The 24,085-nt window shown below is 36.9% G+C and overlaps 1 protein-coding gene across 4 annotated transcripts in view; it reads right to left on the reverse strand.

Moving 5' to 3' along the window:
* Nucleotides 1-24,085, reverse strand: part of LOC108710251 (protein ZGRF1) — a 50,498-nt gene that overhangs the window by 11,997 nt on the left and 14,416 nt on the right. For all 4 annotated transcript variants that reach the window (XM_018251405.2, XM_018251409.2, XM_018251412.2 and 1 more), the window contains exons 11-19: nucleotides 23,459-24,057; nucleotides 22,442-22,577; nucleotides 21,788-21,972; nucleotides 14,465-14,661; nucleotides 13,007-13,146; nucleotides 12,679-12,825; nucleotides 11,875-11,989; nucleotides 9,671-9,918; nucleotides 8,765-8,924 (exon numbers count right to left, since the gene is read on the reverse strand). In XM_018251405.2, the coding sequence (XP_018106894.1) occupies nucleotides 8,765-8,924; nucleotides 9,671-9,918; nucleotides 11,875-11,989; nucleotides 12,679-12,825; nucleotides 13,007-13,146; nucleotides 14,465-14,661; nucleotides 21,788-21,972; nucleotides 22,442-22,577; nucleotides 23,459-24,057 (1,927 nt within the window). The remainder of the gene's footprint in view (nucleotides 1-8,764; nucleotides 8,925-9,670; nucleotides 9,919-11,874; nucleotides 11,990-12,678; nucleotides 12,826-13,006; nucleotides 13,147-14,464; nucleotides 14,662-21,787; nucleotides 21,973-22,441; nucleotides 22,578-23,458; nucleotides 24,058-24,085) is intronic.

Consider the following 24,085-nt stretch of genomic DNA (forward strand, 5'->3'; position numbering starts at 1 on the left):
TGTATCATTATAAATCAGTCCTTATGAGACTGAATTTGATGGACTTCATGTCTTTTTATAAACACTGACTACTAAGTTGCTATATAACTGTTTTTCTCCACCTTTAAGAAAAATATAAATAATCGCTATTTACTAAATAATACAAGCACAGATCTATTGTTTGGAAACCAGATATCCAGAAACTGAAACATGGAAATGCCTTTAACTGTAGAACCCTATTTAACAAATGACTGGGGCACATTTTTGAATGATTGAGTATAAATTTTAATCTTTTGTTTGGATTCATCAAAACATTCCCTAGAACATATTTAGCTCTCGAGTCTAACTGACATGTTGGTAAGGGACAATCAGGTTGGCCAAACAGTCTTTAGGAACAGGAACAGGTTTAGAAACTTCATGTAACAATTACTATCAGCGAAAAACACCAACATGACATATAGGTAACTTTTAGGGGGTTATTTATCAACAATCAAGTTGTTTTTTTACCTGAAAAATTCAAGGTTTCAAGGGTATTTTTCAGTCAAAACTTGAATTTTCAGGTTAAAAAATTAAAACATTTTAACTCAAATTTTTCGAGATTTATTATACGCTGAAAATAGCTCAACTCCTAAAATACTGAAGCTAAAACCTGATGAGGTCATGTAGAAGTCAATGGCAGAGGTCCCTTGAACCATTTGAAGATGTTTGTAGCCTTCATGATGTTCAAGATTTTTCATTGGGTTTCGCTTGAAAACTCGATTCATTTGAGCGATTTGATTTTTTTTTTCACCGAAAACTCCATAAATTCAAGTTTTCAGATTTCTCACCCCGAATTCACTGATTAGAAAATATTGAGTTGTGAGTACATTCGAGGTATAAAAAAACCTCACAAACCTCTAAAACTTGACCTTTAATAAATAACCCTCTAAATGAACATTAACATTTTGAAGAGTAGTTTCTAGTGTCAGTATCACTAAGGGCCAACACTCCAAATTATGAAAAGATGCCTTTTCAGACAAAACCCAAGGTCGTAAATAGTTCAGTTTATAGATTCCATAACTGCATCCACTGCACTTGTTTTTTTTTTTTTTTGTTATAGCTTCTGCACAGGATTCAACGTTAAGAACATTTTAAGGTTAATGTACCAATATATCATAATATTGTTATGAAAACTGGTTTTACCTTCTCAGGGTCCATGGGAATTAAAAAAAAATAATAGGGATGTACTGAATCTGAAGGTTGCACCTTTTAAAGGGTTTGGCTTCAACTGAATACTTTGTTTTCATCATTCATGACAAGTGACATAAAAGCTCTGGCAAACAAGATGCAACAATTTCTTGTTCACAGATCATGCAATCTTTATAACAAAAAAAAAACATCTTAAAAAAAAAATAGGTTTTGGATTGGTTTCAGCATTCATGTATCTTTCATTGAGTATTCGGTAGCTCCTGAGCAACATGTTGCTCCCGGGGTCTTCAAGGCAGGTGCTTATTTTTTTATTCCAAGCTTGAAAGCAAGTTTTAATTGCATAAAAAGTAAGTATAGTGCCAAGTAGAGACTCTTGTAGGCTGCCAGTCCACATAGGGGCTACCAAAAAGCCAATCATAACCCTTATTTGGCACCCCAAGGGACTTTTAAATGTTTGTGTTGCTCCCCAACTCTGTTTACATTTGAATGTGGCTCGCAGGTTAAAAAGGTTGGGGACCCCTGATTTAGGGTGACGATTACTCAAATATCATGGTTTTTTTTTCCTATTTCTTTGTAAAGCCTAGATTTTTTTTGCCTGGAGTAAACTACCAGATGGAAATTAAACACAAATCATGAGATTCTTATGTCTCACAAAGCATTTGATAAAATCCTTCTAGTCAATATATTTTTACATGATAACAAAATGGTTCTGCAGTAGATAATTCATTTTGATGGTTACAACTCAGTCGGGTGTTCTTTCTGGCACACTTCTGCCTCAAGCCACATTTAAAAACAAAGTTGCTTATTATGTGGGGGGGGGGTGACATTGTTATTGCTGTAATATACCAAAATTAGCCAGTATTTATGGTTTCTCTCAAGTGCTAGGAAGGCTCATAAGCTTGGAATGAGGGAACAGATGCATGGAGCATCTACACTGAGGCCTGCAGGCAATGTACACATATAAAGTGCAGACAAAGGATTAGCAGTGACACAGTGCACACAAGCAATTACCCAGCAGTCCTATAAATCACACTTATTTCAGAAACATGGCACATATGTTTCCTCCTCTAGGAATTCACTCATTTGTGTCAGATAGGTCTGCAAAAATTGCCACGGCGTCTAATCTTGTTACATTATGAACCATGTCATCGGAAGTGCCCAGTAGAAATGAGACCCTCCAGCACTCGGGTAAATGTTTGTTTTGGTATCATTACTTCAATACACTCTCTTATGCTGGCTTTAGGGACAAAAAAAAAGTTCATTATCTTATCTGAGAACATCAGACCCACTTAGCTACACTGTTTACAAAATGCAGCCTTAACTTTTTAATGTAAATGAATAAGCTTTTGTTTGGCACACATCAGCTAAAGGCAGCCTCTGCAATTACCAGGAAAATGCATAGGCCATTCATATTTTGTGCCATAGACCAATTTGTAACTTATTAAGAATACAGCATTTTTTTTGTGGCAGGGTAAGTGACAAAAAAGAAACCTCTTAGGTGTTATAATTCCTCTAAAATTACCATTTTCAGATTCTGGATTCATTGTAGTCCAACATTCAGTCAGATATACCTGTATCTCATAAAATTATAGATACTTGAAAAAAATTTATTACCATCTGGCTATAGTCCCAAGATTTAAAAGGCAGCCAAAAGCTGTACAGGTATGTGATCTGTTATCAGGAAACCCATTATCCAGAAAGCTCCTGAATTACAGCCAGGCTGTCTCCCATAGACTCCATTTTATCCAAAGAATTAACATTTTTAAAAATGAATTCCTTTTTCTCTGTAATAATAAAACAGTATCTTGTACTTGAGCAAAACTACAATATAATTAATCATCATTGGAAGCAAAACCAGCCTATTGAGTTTAATGTTTAAATGATTTTCTAGTAGATATTTGTTTGATTTAATTATGGAAGGATCCATTATCTGGAAAACCCCAGGTCCCGAGCATTCTGGATAACAGGTCCCACATCTGTATATTTCAAATGTTACTCTAACTAGCCATGAGACTGGCCTTTCAGAAAATCATCAAATATTCAACCCTATCCTGAATGGGCCCCAATCTACTGCTTTGGTTCAGATGCATAGTTGGGAAGCTCTGCTATAAAAAGTGGCCTTCTATCTGTCAGTCACGGACTCCCTTCTTATGTCACCTGTTTACATGTTTATGTTTACATATGGTCACAAGTCATAGTCATAGTCAATGTTAAGAATAAATTCCCTTCTCCAATGTTTCTTACTCTTTCCCCTTCCCATGCTTCTTTCTATTCTGTCTCCTACCCCAACTGTCTATTTTCAAATTTTATTGTGTTATGCAGATATAAAGAAACCTTGTTAAAAGTGATTGATGTTGATTAACAAACTCATGGAATAATGATATTTGTATACCCATTTTGTCATAACGAGCATGCAATACAATGTACAGTTTCTCTACTTTAAATTATGCTATTTACCTTTGAAAATACAATAAAAAGTTTAAACAAAAAAAAAAAAAAAAAGAATAAATCACAGAAACCTTTTAGCATTTTTTAAACTTAGAGGGTTATTTATCAAAGTCCAAATTTATTTCAATATTTTCTGCTACAAACTCTGATCAAATCCTCTCGGGTTTGTAACGCTTATTTATTATTAATTTTTTCCCGAAAATTTGCTTTGTGGAAAAAATCTGATTTTTCACGATTTTTTTCGGACTTTTCATGAAATCTCCGAAAACTTTGGGTATTGCACGAAACTCAGTGCACATCAAAACATCATTGGGACTTCTCCCATTGACTTATATGCAACCTCAACAGGTCTGAGATGCCGGATTTTAAGATTCGGACTTTCCATCCTAAGGGTTTAATAAATTCCGAAAAATTCGCGATTTTTTTAAAAGTCTGATTTTATAAAAAAATCCCTATTTTGTTTTTTGCATTCGGAGTTTAGTATATAACCCCCCTAGCATTCATCAAGCAGACTCTGGGCTTATCCATAATAATCCAGTTATATTAATATGAAGAGGTCACTTGCCCATTTGCCTGAACTAAATAGGAGACTATTTTTTTATATTTTTATATTTTTTATTATATTATTTATTATTAATTTGTATTATTAAACTGTCCTGTGCTAACAAACAAAATTAGAAATTTGCCTTTGCAGTTATTAAAGCAAAACAATCCCTTTGTATAGTTAAACACTAGAACTTATTTATAAAGAGTCATGAATGTGTTCAAGAGGGAGCTTTTAGCAGCTACAGCTTACTTTGCTCATAGCACCCCTATACCTATACTTATACCTGATTTTGCCAAATAATTTTATAATGTAAATATTCTGATTTTCAAGTTCTTTCCTGGTTTAAGCACTATTTAGAGTATATTATATTGTATTTATAATTAATGGCAAGACTCTCATACACACCCTGTACTATAAAGTTGATAAAGGGTAAGTGGCAGGTAAGTAGCTCACTTCAACACTTGAGTTTAAAACAGTGCTGTTCAACTTTTATAAAAATTGCATTCGGCTGCACGGAAAATCTGTATAGTACGATTTTTTCCGAGTTTTTTCCCTGAAGCGCTAGATTTTTTCCGGCTTTTTCCTGAAAAGCCTGAATTTTTTTTTTTGACCGTAAAGTCCTGAATAGTCGGGCTAATTCCAACGCAGCTCACAGAAACTTCCAAATAGGATAGAGACCTCTCCCATTCACTTATATACAACCTCAGTAGGTCTGAGATGCTGTATTTTTGGATTCAGACTTTTTCCATCTATAGGGTATAATAAATGTTGAAAAAATCGTTTTTTTTCCACACTAAAAATTCAGATTTTATAAAAATAACCTCGAGTTTTTGGCACTTTAATAAGTAACCATCATATAGTTAGCAAGCAAATGCCTATTAATCAACGTAGCTTTTAAAATGGATGAAAGAACATTCTATAAGCTTACAGTGGTGTGAAAAACTATTTCCCCCCTTCCTGATTTCTTATTCTTTTGCATGTTTGTCACACTTAAATGTTTCTGCTCATCAAAAACCGTTAACTATTAGTCAAAGATAACATAATTGAACACAAAATGCAGTTTTTAAATGAAGGTTTACGTTATTAAGGGAGAAAAAAAACTCCAAATCTACATGGGCCTGTGTGAAAAAGTGATTGCCCCCCTTGTTAAAAAATAACTTAACTGTGGTTTATCACACCTGAGTTCAATTTCAAAGGTTATAAAGCCATTTCTAAAGCTTTGGGACTCCAGCGAACTACAGTGAGAGCCATTATCCACAAATGGCAAAAACATGGAACAGTGGTGAACCTTCCCAGGAGTGGCCAGCCGACCAAAATTACCCCAAAAGCGCAGAGACAACTCATCCGAGAGGCCACAAAAGACCCCAGGACAACATCTAAAGAACTGCAGGCCTCACTTGCCTCAATTAAGGTCAGTGTTCAAGACTCCACCATAAGAAAGAGACTGGGCAAAAACGGCCTGCATGGCAGATTTCCAAGGCGCAAACCACTTTTAAGCAAAAAGAACATTAAGGCTCGTCTCAATTTTGCTAAAAAAACATCTCAATGATTGCCAAGACTTTTGGGAAAATACCTTGTGGACCGACGAGACAAAAGTTGAACTTTTTGGAAGGTGCGCGTCCCGTTACATCTGGCGTAAAAGTAACACGGCATTTCAGAAAAAGAACATCATACCAACAGTAAAATATGGTGGTGGTAGTGTGATGGTCTGGGGTTGTTTTGCTGCTTCAGGACCTGGAAGACTTGCTGTGATAGATGGAACCATGAATTCTACTGTCTACCAAAAAATCCTGAAGGAGAATGTCCGGCCATCTGTTCGTCAACTCAAGCTGAAGCGATCTTGGGTGCTGCAGCAAGACAATGACCCAAAACACACCAGCAAATCCACCTCTGAATGGCTGAAGAAAAACAAAATGAAGACTTTGGAGTGGCCTAGTCAAAGTCCTGACCTGAATCCTATTGAGATGATGTGGCATGACCTTAAAAAGGCGGTTCATGCTAGAAAACCCTCAAATAAAGCTGAATTACAACAATTCTGCAAAGATGAGTGGGCCAAAATTCCTCCAGAGCGCTGTAAAAGACTCGTTGCAAGTTATCGCAAACGCTTGATTGCAGTTATTGCTGCTAAGGGCGGCCCAACCAGTTATTAGGTTCAGGGGGCAATTACTTTTTCACACAGGTTTGGATTTCTTTTCTCCCTAAATAATAAAAACCCTCATTTAAAAACTGCATTTTGTGTTTACTTGTGTTATCTTTGACTAATAGTTAAATGTGTTTGATGATCAGAAACATTTTGTGTGACAAACATGCAAAAGAATAAGAAATCAGGAAGGGGGCAAATAGTTTTTCACACCATTGTATATGTATTGTTGAGGATAGTAAAACTTTTGATGTGAGATCCCAGTGCAGAACAGAATCAGCTTACTGGCTTAAATGGTGCTATAATTGCTGATTTACAAACAAGATCAGTCCACTTAGATAAGAATGGCAATAATTTCTGTAGCTGCAGGTTCAAAATCGCTCCTAATTAATCATTAAGTACTTCACACCTTATGGGCGTAAGACTTGTTTAGGTAATTGGATTTGATCTAATCTACAAATATATGAATGTGTAAATCCACTTAATAAATAATTATTGACACTTTCTTTGAAAGCATAGCCTGGCCTTGCATAGAAAAAGAAAAGAATATTTTGATAAATTCCTTACTTTACTATTAACATTTCTATTTCTCTTACCAGTGTATATGTTTTCCCTACAAATGGACAGATCTGTAAAAAGGTTACAGATATAGTACTGCTTTACATTTACAAATTGTGTATGTTTTAAGTGCCCTGGGGCTTCTTTCCTTCTTGTACATTCATATGGAGGGGAAAACACTTGGGTGGGTTGTTTGCGGAGAAACACAGTAAAGGAAATATCAAAAAGTCAATTTGTGACTGAACCAAATGATGAAGATAACAACTAATAAATGAAGCACAGAGAAAAAATAGATTCAATGCAAAATTAGTCTTTTTGGATTATACACCCACTGTTATCAAATAATCAGGAACCATTAGCTGATAATAAGGTTATAAATGCTATACATCATTGTAACGTCATACTGTCAAAGTTGCAGGATCATAAAGGGCATCAAAAAAGGATCCACCCTAAAACTGACCATAACTTGTATAACTTGTATTAACATAGTGTAAGCTGTAGATGAAGATCACAAAATCTCTTTCTTAGAAGCATCACAGAAACACAAGTTTTCTTTTGCCAACCACTACTAAAATATACCCTTATCCTCTCCAGGCTAAAGTTGCACAATTCCTGATTAATTTGTCACCCAGTTGTCATTTCTATCCATTTCAGTCTGATGTTGGTGTTGCTACTTACATCATCTAATGCTGGCCATATGAAGGTAGCTAATTTAACAATGCAGGTCCACCCTGGAGCCAAATGGTAAAGGCATGAGTGGGCACTGTGTAGAAAAGTCAGTATACGCCCATATCTATGGCCTGATGCAGTCCTCATCCAATAACAACTAATAAATGTTTTCTCTGGAAAAAAAGCGCTTGCGAGCGGACATGATTACATTTTACAAGTACATTAGAGGACATTATAGACAAATAGCAGGGGACCTTTTTACCCATAAAGAGGATCATCGTACCAGAGGCCACCCCTTCAGACTAGAAAAGAACTTTCATTTGAAGCAACATAGGGGGTTCTTCACAGTCAGGACAGTTGAGGTTGTGGAATGCACTGCCGGGTGATGTTGTGATGGCTTATTCAGTTAATGCCTTTAAGAATGGCTTGGATGATTTTTTGGACAGACATAATATCAAAGGCTATTGTGATACTAAACTCTATAGTTAGTATAGATATGGGTATATATAATTTGTGTGAAAGTAGGGAGGAGTGTGTGTATGGATGCTGGGTTTTCATTTGGAGGGGTTGGACTTGATGTACTTTGTCTTTTTTCAACCCGATATAACTATGTAACTATGTAATAGGATTTTCTAGCCATCCTGATTGACATCTGAAAGGGCCCCAATCAGATATCCATCAGGATGGTCTTTGTTTTTTTACCATACATGTTCCAATAAGCTGACAAGTCATTACTGGTAAGCTGGCAGATCCTTCTTTAACCTGTGTGCATAATACGTTATTCCCTTCAGTTAATGTATTTCCAAATCATACAGGACAGCTGGACAATATTATTCCAGGTTGACTGACACCATGTTCAGGTGCTTTAGGTGATATGGGGTAATAATGTGTTATAAATTACCAGCTAGAAAGAAAGTGCAGTACTCCAAAGGGTTAATTATACCTGAAACATGCTCCTTTTTCATTATATTTCAAGTTTTTCCTTTTTTGAAATAAGTTGTTTACTATGCTTATGTACAGTATTTGACTAAAGGTCTCATCATTATTTTTGCAAAGCAATATACTAAGGGCTAAAACTGCAAAATTAAGTTTCTGCTCATAGTTTGCCTTTAAATGCCTCAAAATATATGGCAATATGGCATGTGCATGATTTTGCAGTTGGCACTGCTCTTTTGATAACAAGGTTTAGTGTTAAAGTGTTACGTTGCCTGATAAAGGAACACATAGTTACATACCCTAGGAGGACTCTGTCAACTGCCACATTGGTAGATGAAGATATGAGAAGTTTCCAAGGAGTTGCTTCATAAACTTCAGCAGCGTTTGCCTGTTCAAACAGCTGCACTAGAAACAGAACAACCACAGACAGCAGATAGCTTTTTCCAGCACCAAAAACACCTGCAAGTCAATACATTCACATACAAGAAATCATTTTAAGATAGAAAGTTGCTTATAGTTATTATTTAATTTATGGATTGTTTACAACAAAGTAACCTGTGTCAAATGTAATCAAATATACACATACATAATCGAGAATGTGCAGAAGCATAATTACCAAAAAAATACTGTTTTATCACAGATTTTATAACATGTAACTGAGAGTTTAAAAAAGTTTGAGTGCGTGACCTAAAATTAATCTATGGGAATCAAGAGAAAAGTGATATTTTTCAAAATTAGATAGAAAATTTTTTTTAGAAAAATGTGGATTATTTGGATAGAATGTGGAAGATGGCTTTTCTATAATTCCGGAGCTTGCTGGATAACTGGTTTCCAGTTAACGGATCCCATACCTGTACTGTTATAGTGAGTTTTATAGAGAAAGCTTTAAGGAAGACTTGATCCCTTCAGAATCTTTTGTTTTTCAGATTGTGTCAGTACATGATTGTTATTATTTCTATGCACAACAGCTCTACATAACTAAAGTTCCAGGTGTAGCTCTATGAAAGACTGTCCATAAAGGATGAGGGATGGACATTTTGAAGAACACAAAGTAGGTAAGCGAGAAGGACTAACAGACTGGAACACAATTTGCACTGAGTAGTGTACAGCAGCTTATAACAATAACATCATAAAAAAATCATGTCTTACTTTTAGAGTAGCATCACTAGTGTATTCTAGCATAGGGAAAAAAGATATCCTGTTACCATGAATAACTGTTATTGGTGGAGCCTCTGCATTATGAGATCCTTCAGCAGAAGTCATCATCTGTGCTATTTGCATCAAGGCTGTGGCTTGATCTTCATTTAAGCAAAACTGCTCGATCATCTCCTGTGCTTTTGCCAATATAAAATTAGAGCTTGGGAGCTCACATCTATTGAAGACCTTTGCAATACGTGATGGTGGTTTGAACTTCCCAGTGTTCATCATAGATTTTCCTTCCTCTTTAGATTGCCTGAAACAATCAAAAGTAAATAATAGACAAAAATAAAGTTTCTGCCTAATAAGATGGTTCCCGTGTGTGCTCTGGTTTTCAGTAATATCCACTGAACTATGAAACTCTGTGCACCTTTAGTATACTCTCAAACACCTGTGTGTATGTAAGCACTTCTTAATACAGGCAGTTTGTAAATCTCATGAAACAATACAGCATTAAGAGTTCACAACCACAATACACATGATCTGGAATATTGGTGGGTAATCCAAATTCAAAACTGGCTACTGACCATTGTAGAAACTCATATCAACCTTCTTTACTGAATTTAGAGAAGACTGATCAAAGTCATTTTGTACTACTTGCCATGAGATACTGCAGTACATCAAATGTTCCCTCATGATAGTAAATCAGCCACACTATTTCTTACATGCATAGACTTCTGTGTCAAATCGGATAAAATACCCCCAGGAGTACATGTATGGCAGGACTTTCCCTGGAATAACAATCAGGGCTGGAACTAGGGGTAGGCAGCAGAGGCATGTGCATAGGACACAGTCAGATGAGGGGTGTAATTCTGATGGTGGTCATACAGTGAGGTGAGCGGACCTGGTCGAGAACCAAGCAAGTAACTGGTGGGGGAACCAAGCCAGGTAATACTTCTTTAGGCACCATTACTATGAGGCCTGGCTCAGACAGCGACTGTTGTGAATGGTTAAACTAGATTACATGCTGCACAACATATTGGTGCCATAAACGATAATAATAAAACCAGTTCTATATATTCAACCCTTGTTGGCAAGGATGGTAAGGGAGGAGGATTAGTTTAACCAGTAATATCCTGCTGCAGCTCCTTGACACAGGATCAGTATACTTATATAGCTGGGTATTTTCTTCCAAGAATATTCTAATTTAAGGGCAGATTAGAAGATAAGAAGTTAGTCCCCTGCAATAAATCTCTTCTGCAAGCGACAAATCTCTTCCGCAAGCATTTCCCACAATAATGGGAATTGGCAATAATGTAAATCACTGGTTGGGAAAACATAAGCACCAATCTGGCTTTCTGAAGTCGTCTGAAGTTTCCTCCCAAAGATATTTAATTCTTGCTGAGCTTCCTATTACTGACTCATTCTATGGTCATTTTGTGTGAATATTCAAATCTCACAAACTCTTGGTTTGGTTTTAGGGCTAGCTTTGCAAGCCACCCTGCTGTAAACTGTTGAGGACAGTGAACTGTTCAGCAATATGATAGATATACAGCAGCAGAGAGATTCATTAAAAAATACAGTGGTAATTTTAGAACTCAAATTTCCCTTTTAAGCCATATCCTCTGTAACAGGGAATATTCTTCTTTTCTTTCATTTCTGGCAACTGACTTTACACTCTGTTTCACCAGTGGTAATATGTTAACAATGATGGAACTCAAGGGCCGCTATACCGTTTATTTTATAGCTTCAAAGTGATTTTTTGATTTAAAAAAGGTGACAAAATGCTCGTGACTTTATTTTCCTCAATTGTGTTTTTCCCCCTCAAACATTTATGAAGAAAACCTCACAATGGAGAACCACATTGTTTCATGATGAAAAATTTAACGTTTAATAAACTGGGACAATAAAGTTGCTAGAACAATTCCCTTTGACTTGGCAGCTTCTACTTGCAGGGTTTTTTCTGGCAACTTTTTTGCACATTTTTCCTTTAATAAATCCAGACGATTCAAGAATAGTTTCAGAATATACTTGTATATTTTGGGTTCACTCTTTTTGCAGCGTATTTTCATTGCGAAATGTGAAAATGCCAACCTAATTTTTATGAATAACCCACCAAGTGTGTTAGTAATGCAGCAGGAAGGTTTTCATTACGTTATGAACATGTCGCAAAGCTCTGTAGAGGCAGTAAGGGCCACTCTATTTACAATTATACACCCAGCAATAACAACTTTTTTTTATCTTTGAACCACGAAGACATATAACAACTTACATTTTCAATAGATCTGGCATGATTGGCAGTGTGGATGGGTTGAAGTGCTCCTGTAGATTTCTCAGAGATGTCAGTTCTGAGCTTGCATTACAAACCAACACTGCATGGACAAGTGCTGCAGACAAATAATAGGTACAAATATAATATAGACTTACTTTGTCACCATTTTTAAGGGTGCAAATAAGGGAACGCATACTCCCCTTTAATTGATTTTAAAGTTATAAGTTATGTATACTATTGAAAGCAGAGCTGCCTGGTTCCTTACACTCTCGGACTGCTAAAACAATGTTGTAAGCCAGCTGTTAAAATTAGATGCTTTGGACCATAATTACATTTGCAAATAACTCAATTATTTGATATTATAAGTTGCTTACAATTACATTTTCTTTCATTGTGGAAAAAAGATTTGGGTGGAGGATCCATTTAACAAAGTTAAACCACATCCCTCTGCATCCTCCAACATTTATACAAGAGTCAAATAATGCTGATAGTTGTAATGCAGTAACATCTGAAGATCCAGTGTCGGGGTATACTGACCCAGTACTGTGTACTTGCACACATGCAAATTGTCTATTTTAAGAATGTAAAGAATAAGGATCAAACAGTACCATGGTAACCCAGTAAATTAATAGACTTTATTATGGCCTTTATAGACTACAAAAAGGAAAAACTTTTCCAAGACAGAGAAAAAAAAAACGGAAGTATTTTCCAAGACAGACAAAACTAGTAGAAAAGGGAGTCCACCTAACACCTCGTTTTTTATCCTTTACAAACCACAAACTGTATCTGTGTGGGTATACTTACTATTTGATGGCCAGTTTGATGGGCAGTATCCTTTCAGAGGAAAAACCTCTATTTCATTGTTAGCAGATGGACCAAAGAAAACACTACAAGCAATGAAAGTATCCACTGGTTCAAAGTCAATCATCTTTGAAACAATCCACAGATCATCTTTAGGAAAGACAAAGCTCAGTTATGAATGTTCATAGAAATACAACATAGTTAGCTTTTAGATCATGAGAAATATATATATATATATATATATAACCTTTTGATTAATTTTACTTGAAACTGCAATTCTAGAAAGAGAAAAAAAAAACGTTCGAATTTGCTTTACTGTATTTCGATTTACCTTTGCTATAAGTTGAAGAGTTTTCCTTTCTGTTCAGTTTAAGGTAAAGTTTGGTTTTAGATTCACCAGCAAAGTCAGAGTCTGCAAGATTCATTTTCTTAAACTTGCCAAAGCTTTTATTTTGAAATCCAGATACTTTCCTAAAATAGAGATAATGGGACAACTATAAATGAAATCTCCTAGTTAGGCATTTTTTTTTTTAAATTAAGGGTGACAAATCTCCCGAAAATGCCTCTCCATTTGAAATAATCGAAATCGCTGGCAGTATGACCAACATACCGCTAAATCGCCCAAAGTTTCCTCCAGAGGCAAATCTCCCCATTGGACACTGCCCTAAAGAGACATCTTAGTTCAGTGCAGGAAACATGAATTACATATGAATTTCCAAACTCCCAGTGCTAAAGAATGCAAAGGACTTCAGAACAGTAGTCTGTTAGTTTATCCTATTTTTTTTTAGGATGTAAAAACTAAGGTAGCTTATATTGGCAGATGCTGTAGCTGACTTCAGAGTGATGTAGCCAACAGTGACCAAAACGATTGTTGGCCAAGGGACACTGTTTTCCGTCAGTCGTGGTGACATAAGTAACTTTGCATTAATACAAGTAATTTTACATAATGTAGGTCTGAGAAATACTGGGGCTCCTAACTACTATTTTCAACCATGATAGGGCATGTTAATAGAGATGCTATATTGTACCAGTGCAATTTCTCACAGCAATTGATCGGGTCTTTCATTTAATTTAAAAGACTGACTGAAGCTAATTAATAATTGTCTGCTATGAGTAACTGCAGTAGTAAATTAAGAGACCTTATACCACTCAAACAGAAAAGTGTGCTCTTCAGAAAAAGTCTTTGTATACAACAGTGATTTCCTCATCCAATTAAATGAAAGAAATGGTTCACAAATTTGTAACTATGTAATCTCCTTCTAGTAGTCTCTGACATATTTTTCAGACATGGAATTGCATTATATACATTAGTACAGGTATGACCTCAAAACTCAAATGGTATCTTATTTAAGAAAAAACTTGAACGTCTAAAATTCAAACGAATGTTACAGACCCAAAAACTTGAATCGAAGTTGAACGCAATTCGAATCAAGTTTTTCTTTAAAAAAAAACTCGAATGTCAGGTAGGCTATTAACTTCTTCAAATAGGTCAGCAGACCTCTGCCATTGACTTCTAAATGAACTTGCCAGATTTTAGGTGGTGACCTATTCGAGTTAGAGTTACTTCCAGGGTAGGTGGATCATAAATCTCAGATTCGAATTTTGAATTCAACTTGGTGGTTTTAAACTGGAAATTGTTTTGACCAAAAAAAAATCAACTCAAAAATTGGAATTCCAATTTACCATTTAACCCTAAGTAAATCTGTCCCTATGTAAGTAGATGACTGGATAACAGGTCTCATACCTGTACATCTAACATGCATTACTCAAAAAGTGCAATGCTGCATACCTAACCATTAGATAGCTCTCTTCGTAAAGGGCTACTTTGTGACATCTCACATAACTGGCCACACTTTTCAAATCACCCATTGCGACCTTGGGTTGCGCTTTTCCTTCTACTGGACTTAAAGACTGAGTTTCATTCAACCATTTGAAGAATTTACACTGGTCACTTTTAGGAGCATCACAAGTGTAAAATAAACGTCCCTAAAAAAAAAATAGACAGAAAGCATGTTTAAACACAAGCACAAGCGAGCAGCAACATAATGAGTTTCAGTACACGTGTACAAAACACACATACATTTAGCTTTGCAGCTCAGTAACTTCTAGATGCAGGGCCATGCAGTTCCAAATGTTTCACTTGATGCCGTTCTCTGCATTGTATTTATTTTTTCTACTTCTCTGTATAATAAGGTTATAGAAAATGCCTTTCCTCATGTAATTATTTTGGAAATTACATATGGGTTTAAGGTGCTCTGCCCCCTTTTGTAGATAAATTAAAGGCTCCCCTTTAAATTATGGGCCCTATGGTAATCCACCACTGTAGTTTAGGGCAATGTTACAGGAGATTTATCTGCCCTCAGAAAACACACTGACAAAGATCACTAACACCTTGAGGCAATTTATCATTCTGCGTAAAAAAACAGCGGCCAAATATATCACACATTGCCAGGCATTGCTGAGTAAAAAGGGTGTATTTATCCAGCTGTGTATGCATTTTCAGCAATCACATTCCTCTGGGTAATAATCCTGTGTAAAATTAAGCAGCCACTTCAAAATGCTATGGAAAAGTACGGCGTTCATGAATCCCATTTTTAATGCGTCTTTTTCCAGAGCGAATTCAACTGGGACTTACTTGCTGCTTGACTTTTTTCCCATTGACTTTAATGCATTATATGAATTAAGTCTGAAGTGGTGTAAAATAACTTCAAATTCAGTGTTCGGAAGGCATAAAATAAAACACAAACCTTTATAAATTTGCCATTTATATTACACAGCTTTTTGCACTGTTTTTCCGGCGTTAGTTGCATAATATACAGCATAATAAATAAGCCCCCTTGTGTATGAAGTAACTGACTTGACTGGCACAGAGAATACAAGGTAGATTTAAGCCAGAAAAGTGCATTTTCTCACGTGAATGTATACATAAGTATTCAAACTGCAGTTAGACTGGAGGTGGTGTACTCCATTTCTGACCCAGTTTTCTCCCTAATAAATTCTTAAAGGGGCAGCTTAACTTTACAAAACATATTTTCAAATAGTATACCACACATAATGACATTTTTCATTTGATTTTCTAAAGGTTTTTTCCACCTTTCAAATTTCCCAGTAGCAGCTCAATAAATCATATTTCTGACTTTCTAAATTGTAACAATTTGATACATTAATTAAAATATTGCTCAGCAATAGTAGACATTTCAGCCATTACTGAGCATGTTCCCCAAGCTTGACCATAGTCTGACACAGATCGATATATTACAACCAATACATACAGCGCTCTACATAATGTTTAGGACAAAGACACATTTTCTTATATTCACTCCTCTGCTTCTCCGTGTAAAATTTTAAATCAAACTATTCAGAGGTGTGAACATTCCAGAATTTAATTTATAGATAAAAGAAAAAGATATCTGCATACATTTCAGTTTCACCATGTATAAATTACAATACACAGTCCCCCTCATTTCAGGGCATCATAAATGTTTGTAATAGTAGTAATAGTAGTTATAGTAAAGTAGTCATGTTTAGTACTTTGTTTCATATCCCTTGCATGCAATGACTGCTTGAAGTCAGCAATTCAAACATCACCAGGTGCTGATTTTGGCAATCTTAAGGTTTGACAAATGTCTCAAATGGTTTTATTCTTGTTTTTTAGCCTCATAATACAATAGCTTCCGTGACTTTCATTGGCACAGCTTTTCTCCTCTTGTTGAACAATGGCAACTACATTATAAACTCCAAATGGTAGAAGCAAGCCTATGAATCTTATCTCTGCACTAATGAAGCAATGCAACACACCTTAGCAATCACAAACACCTGTGAAGCCAATTGTCCCAAACATTATGGTTCCCTGAAATGAGAGGGACTGTGTATGCAAATAACGTTAAATTAGTCTGGAATGTGCACTTTAATTACGTCTGAATTGTTTGATTTAAAATTGTACACTGAAGAGCAGAGGGGTAAGATTTGGATAAGAAAAATGTGTCTTTGTCCCAGCCATTATAGAAGGCACTGTAAGTTGGAAAACCTTCATGCTGCTGAGCAATATATCAAAACCAGTGTCATATTTTAACAGTTTAGGAGGCTATCTGGCTTACAGAGGTCATATTAGGAAAGTGAAATCAATTTGTCTTTAGCATATATACACGAAAAAATGGGACTTAACCCCCTACCCATGTGACCCCAAATACTCAATCTAAATGAATGTTCCACAGTATGAAGTAAAAGGCAATATTTATCACTATCCCGCATAGATTTAATTCTAACTCGGCTGATCTTCTTACAAAAGTAAGAGAAGTCAAATTCCTCCCTCGCGCAATTTCAGACCACGCCCCTGTTTTTTTATCAATACAATTACACCCACCAACCCAGTGCAAACAATGGAGACTTTCTCCACTATGGCTTAAAAACTATACAATTATTGAAGATTCTACTATGGCTCTTCAGAATTACTGGGAAATTAATTCAGGATCTGCAAACCCAAGCACAACTTGGGAGGCTAGCAAAGCAGTATTGCGGGGGGCTTTAATAACAACAATTAATAAAGCACGAAATATTACCAAAGATCAAGTAAATACTCTGGAACTCAGTTTGGCACAAGCCGAGCGAGACTTCACTGATGACCCATCCCCCGAAAGCCACGCTAACTTTACCATGGCCCTTAGACAAGTCGAACTGTACAGGTTGAACCTCACTAAAAAACAGCTTTTATACTCAACTAGTAGAGCATTTGCCCTAGGAGATAAAAATGGAAAGCCTCTAGCTTTTTTAGCCAAAACATTGGACCAATCTACGGCCATTCCCAAAATTATTAATGCTCAAGGTCAGGCCATTTTGGCTCCCTCCAAAATTGCTGAGGAATTTAAATCATACTATGCAGACTTATACACATCCAAAGCACGATACACCAATGAGGAACTGCACACCTATCTAAACAAGATCACCCTTCCTCACTTATCTCAACACCAAACTAAATATCTAGACAATCCAATTTCGCAATTAGAGATAGCCGAGGCGATAATGGCTATGTCTACAGGGAAGTCCCCGGGTCCAGATGGATACGGAATTGAATGGTATAGACTACACATAAAGCAATTGGTCCCCAAACTCCTGGATACATACATGCACGCATATGAAAATTTCACACTACCTCCCTCATTCTCAGAAGCAACCATTATAGTTTTACCCAAACCAGGTAAAGATAGTACTAGTTGCGCATCATATAGACCGATATCACTTCTAAATTGTGAAGTTAAAATATTAGCAAAAATCCTAGCAAGGCGACTGATTAAAATTATAACATCCCTGGTACATGAAGACCAATCTGGTTTCATTCCTTCCAAGTCAACCGCAATTAACATACGCAGACTACATTTTAATCTACAAGCATCACATGAAAATGGGGAAACAGGTGTAGTAGTATCTCTAGATACAGCCAAAGCATTTGATTCTATTGAATGGCCATATCTCTGGGAGGTCTTGACAAGACTAGGAATTGGCCCAAGCTTTATTAAATGGGTTCGCTTAATGTACAGTAAACCTACGGCCAGACTTAAAGTGAATGATGTGCTATCCGCTCCTTTTACTCTATCTAGAGGAACTAGACAGGGATGCCCTCTTTCCCCCTTACTATTTGCTTTGGCGATAGAACCTATGGCCATTGTTATTCGACAACATCCCCAGATTCAAGGCCTAGTGTATAAAGGTTTAGAGGAAAAAATTTCTCTTTATGCAGATGACACCCTTTTATACTTAGCCAACCCAGCGGACTCATTGGGAATCACCTTAGAAACAATCTCTACTTTTGGGAATTTTTCTGGCCTACAAATCAACTGGGATAAATCTCAATTATTTCCACTTACCACTTGTGCGCTACAGTCAATAAACCCTACAAGTAACCTTAAAATAGTGGATACTTTTAAGTACTTAGGAATTTTAATTCATAAGGATCCAACCACATTTATTTCCCTTAATTTACAACCTCTTATACAACTTATGAAAAGTACACTTGCAAAATGGTCTACCTTACCTCTAACCCAAATTGGCAGGATTAATATATGCAAGATGGTATTTCTTCCCAAATTTTTATATCTCTTCACTAACTCACCCTGCTATATACCCAAATCAATTCTGCAAACAATAGACCGCACACAAGCTGACTTTGTGTGGGCCCAAAAATCTCCCACAGTAGCTAGAACAACACTTCATGCCCCCGCAAGTCACCTAGGCTTAGCGATGCCTAACTATGAATCCTACTACCTAGCGACACAAGCAATACATGCCTCCAATTGGAAAACATTTGATACGGAAAACCCAGCTTCTCTGCTGGAAGCGTTGTACTTCGGTTCCATTGAATCATTACACCATGCTCTTTACAGGCCAAAAAAATCCTTACCAATTTTAATTCCATTGTTGGATGCCACTAAGAAATCGTGGGACACGTTATACAAATTAACCAATAAGGACAATTCTTTTTCACCAGACATGCCCCTGTGGCATAATGCCTCACTAAGCAACTTTGACAAATTTACTGGAGGGGGCTTCTGGGCAAGAGCTGGAATCAGGCAACTGCAACATATAACACAAGTGGGCAATTTTAAAACTCTAGAGCAGTTCCAACAAACTCCGGAATTGTCAGATCTGTCGGTGTATAGATACCTGCAACTGCAACATTTATACCACACACAATTTCACATCAACCCACTCAAAATACAACAAATAACTGTAGAAACTATAATAAGCCCACCAGAGAAACAGAAACTGGTATCCAAAACGTACACGCACATTGCTTCTCTCAAATATGACCCCAGACCCAGGGTCAAACTTAAGTGGGAAAGTAGTGGTGTTCACTTAGATTCTGATGATTGGGAAGAATTAGAAGAAAGCCTCTATCTTCCTCTTATCAGTACAAGAGACAGGCTCATTCAATTTAAAATTATACATCAAACATACTTGACACCAAAAAAACTACAACTTATGGGCCGCTTGGAGCATTCCAGATGCCCCCGCTGCAACTCCCCGGATGCTGATTTCATACACCTTATATGGTTTTGTCCGGTGTTACAGCAATTTTGGAAAAAGATAATGCAGTTTTTAGCCGAAGAATTTACTCTACCTCAAGTTCTAAACCCAGCTACCTGCCTACTCGGCATAACGGATGCTCTGGTTCCCAGAATCCACTCAAGATTATTGATGAGAGCCCTTTTGTTCTATGCCAGGACAACGGTAGCCCTACACTGGATGGGACCAACTCCTCCTACGATTAATAGGACGATTATTAATCTTATTAATTCCCAGCTGGAACTTTATAAGTTAACATATATTGCCAGGGGTTGTCCACAGAAATTCGATAAAATATGGTCTCCTTGGTTGGATTCTCCTGCAACAATGACTAAATAAGTCTATTGCGAATTGTCTTTGTATCCTATCATGTCTACCTTCTTCTTCCTTCCTTCTTTACTTCCTTCCTTCTTGTTGTTATTGAAAACGCAATAAAAAGTTACTATTAAAAAAAAAAAAAGGCAATATTTATTATACAACACTATGCCAATGTACAGTTAAAACCAATTAAAATAAAACTAAGCAGCGCTGCATGTGCAAAAGGGATCCCTTGCTATATTATCTAAGTATACATCAACATAGATGGCAATTAATATGCTGAAATGTATAAGTAGCGTGTCTGGAACCAAGCCGAAGCGCTCCAATAATGAACCAAAATCTCAATTTGTAAGAGAATAAACAGTTCCAGACAATCCGGTAATAATGTTCAGTTAGTAGTAGCCAAGACACAATATTAATATATCCCCAGGTCTGAAGTATGCCAAAAGTCGCCAGATGTGTGTAACAGGCCCCTCTAGCACAAGTCTCCTCGAGATGTCGGTGTGCTACACCATTAGAATGTTAAGAGGGATACACCTGAGAGCCCTCACGGGTGGCCGCGGTCATTTGGATTTACCAAAGAGGCCAACAGGCCGTCACGTGAATAACGTGTTTGAAGGTATTGGTGTCTCACAACGTGACCCGCTCAATTAGAAAATAAAGATATTACCTCTTGAGGTGCAGCGCATGCTGTGTATGTGAGGATCCCCTCTCGCAGGTCTGAAGTGCTAGGATTGCCGTGAATAATTCCTACGGAGCCGCAGTGAAGACGTCATTAAACGCCATCTCATGGACTCATAACGGGGCCGCTCCTGGACTTCCGCTTGGTCGGTAATATCTTTATTTTCTAATTGAGCGGGTCACGTTGGGAGACACCAATACCTTCAAACACGTTATTCACCGTTGGCCCCAAACACGTTATTTACCGCTTGGTCGGTAATATCTTTATTTTCTAATTGAGCGGGTCACGTTGGGAGACACCAATACCTTCAAACACGTTATTTCACCGTTGGCCTGTTGGCCTCTATGGTAAATCCAAATGACCGCGTTCACCCGTGAGGGCTCTGGCTAATATCGTAGGTGTATCCTCTGTAGCACACCGACATCTCGAGGAGACTTGTGCTAGAGGGGCCTGTTACACACATCTGGCGACTTTTGGAATACTTCAGACCTGGGGATATATTAATATTGTGTCTTGGCTACTACTAACTGAACATTATTACCGGATTGTCTGGAACTGTTTATTCTCTTACAAATTGAGATTTTGGTTCATTATTAGAGCGCTTCGGCTTGGTTCCAGACACGCTACTTATACATTTCAGCATATTAATTGCCATCTATGTTGATGTATACTTAGATACTATAGCAAGGGATCCCTTTTGCAAATGCAGCACTGCTTAGTTTTATTTTAATTGGTTTTAACTGTACATTGGCATAGTGTTGTATAATAAATATTGCCTTTTACTTCATACTGTGGAACATTCATTTAGATTGAGTATTTGGGGTCACATGGGTAGGGGGTTAAGTCCCATTTTTTCGTGTATATATGCTACTTACAGTTGGTGGACACCCGAGCCCATCTGCCCCCACATATATCAACATTATTGTACTTTGGTGCCCACACTTCACTTATAATTTGTGTGTGTTGCTTATCAATTTGTCTTTAATACCTAGATTTCAGAGAAACAGCAAAAAACAGAGAAAGCGCAAATTAATTTAGTAGTATAATTATTACCTTGTTTGGACCCTCTTTTTTCACCATCACAAGTTTTGCTGGTTGCTGGTGAATGCACAGGGGAGCAACATCATGTTTACCCATCTCCCCTGCTGCTCTGGATGATGTGTAGGAAGACATGTCAACTTTAGAGAGAGCTTTGTGAAGCCGCTGAGATAGTTCAAACATTATTACGTTTAAATGTTCTGCATGTGATTAAAAACAGGCCATGGTTATCGGTTTGCTTTTGTACTGGCACAATACAGAGACTGTAGAGACAATAGCCCTGCTTAAAAAGGGTTACAGAATATAAACAACAGTAAAATCAGCAGAAAATAGAAGACACTTTTTACCAGGAAGTTGATGACCAGGAGGTAGCTGAAGTTTATAGAATAAGTTCTAAATAGAACAGTGAATATAACGATAGGTTGAAGTTTACAGTTTACAAGCTCTCGGGGGAAGGACTGCATCAACATGCTGATTTAGTCCTCTCTGCAACCAGATTTTTACACCTGCCCAATCAACATGTTTTTTTTTTGGGTCAGATATTGGTCGGGCAGGCCTATCTCAGCCAGATAAGCTGCCAACTGAATGGGCCAAATCAACAGCTTAACTCTGGCCCTGTATGACCATCTTTACTCTAATACAATGCAGATAATTTCATACCAATTATACCTGTGAGTGCTGCAGTGAAGACATGTTTGTAATGAGTTGCCGACTGGAACAGAATAGGTATGGAAATTTCTCTTTTAGGAATGCTCACAGCAGACTGTACAGTTTCCCTACTAGGAAAGTGTAGCTCACAGGAAATCTAAAAATCAAAGGTTTATATGAACATTGACAACACACAAGTTAAACTGTTATTAAATGGTTACCCCAATTTCAATACCTTTTTAAAAAAATAATTCTATCATTTTCTGAATTTGTTATGGGCAGTTTTATGTTGCTAAATAAATACTTACGAGTTATGCCCATAAAAGTCCCAGCATTTTCCATGTCTGGTAACCCATAGAGACTGACAGCTGACCAGTAAATGCTTCCTGCTGGTTGGTGCTGCAGGTGGCTAGAACTGTAGAAAAGTTTGTACCTTTTATTACATACCCCCCTAAAAGCTTACTCTCTAGAGGATCTTCCTTGGGGAATGTTGTCTGCTGTTTATGTGTTTCCCTATATTGCTAAGTTTTTGTAAAAGCATACCACTATTCAGAAATGCTAAAGCAAGTTAGTGGCGGTGCGCAAGTGGTGTTCTTCCTCTCATGTCTGTCTTGGTTAGTATGTTTCCCAGTCTAGCCGTATGGAAACAGTGTCAGAGCATTTTGGATTTTGCTGATTTCTGCCTGAGAGGAGTAGTCAAAATGCATGTTCCTTAGCCTTAATGGTTATTAAATTTAAGCAAGTCAACTGTTTTCAAATTACATCTACTGTACTAAACATATATATATTTTTTGTTGATAGTGTTACTTTAAATAATAGATACACTGTTCACTTAAAATGAGTGATATGTTATTCTAGGATCTGAAAGTAAAACAGCTAAATATATGTTGTTTGTCCCCATAATAAGTAAAAAAGAAAAGAAATAGCCAGCAGCTCAAATAAGCTAAAAAACAGAAATCTAGTTGTAGGTTGTCGGTGAATTGAAAAAACTTTACATACTTTTCAGTGAAAGTGCTTTAAATACCAGTCACTACACACCTTTGTATTGCCTGATGAATCAGAAAGGAAATTCGGGTTGCCCTCATTATGTTGTGTGCTAATAATATTTGGGCGGCGTTTGGTGAGGAGCCCACGCTGCAAAAAACTACTATTGTTTTTACTTAGGGTGCCCTTTAGCAAACTTAGATGAGCAGATTCCACAGGGGCCTTATCACCAGTCCCACCTTTCTCTAGAATACATGGTTCCTTTCTAAACAAAGACTGTGCAAAAAACTCCTCATTTGCTTTTATATCTTGTACATTCTCATTTGCCTTGCTGCTGTGAGACTTGTTTTGATATTTTGTCCATTTGCTTGATCTATTCGGTGAATTCCCAGATCTATCTTCTGTTGTTTTCAGGAAACCCGTGTCCTCTCTAGTACACTCAACATCATGTACAAGGTCATCTATGAAGTTGTTCATGGCTGAAGATATATTGGGAGGTAGACTAAGGTTGTTGTCTAATATAAATTCTTTGTATTCATGTCCTGCTGGTACTGGTCTGGTAGAGTCTACAAGGTCTGGTGTTGTTACAACTGGCAATTGTCTCTGAAGCCTTGAACCAACTTGGGAAACTGTGATATTTGGAAAACTGGTGTCTAATGCACAAAACAAAAGCAAAAAACA

The sequence above is a fragment of the Xenopus laevis genome, chromosome 1L, assembly GCF_017654675.1.
Source record: "Xenopus laevis strain J_2021 chromosome 1L, Xenopus_laevis_v10.1, whole genome shotgun sequence".
Lineage (NCBI taxonomy): Eukaryota > Metazoa > Chordata > Amphibia > Anura > Pipidae > Xenopus > Xenopus laevis.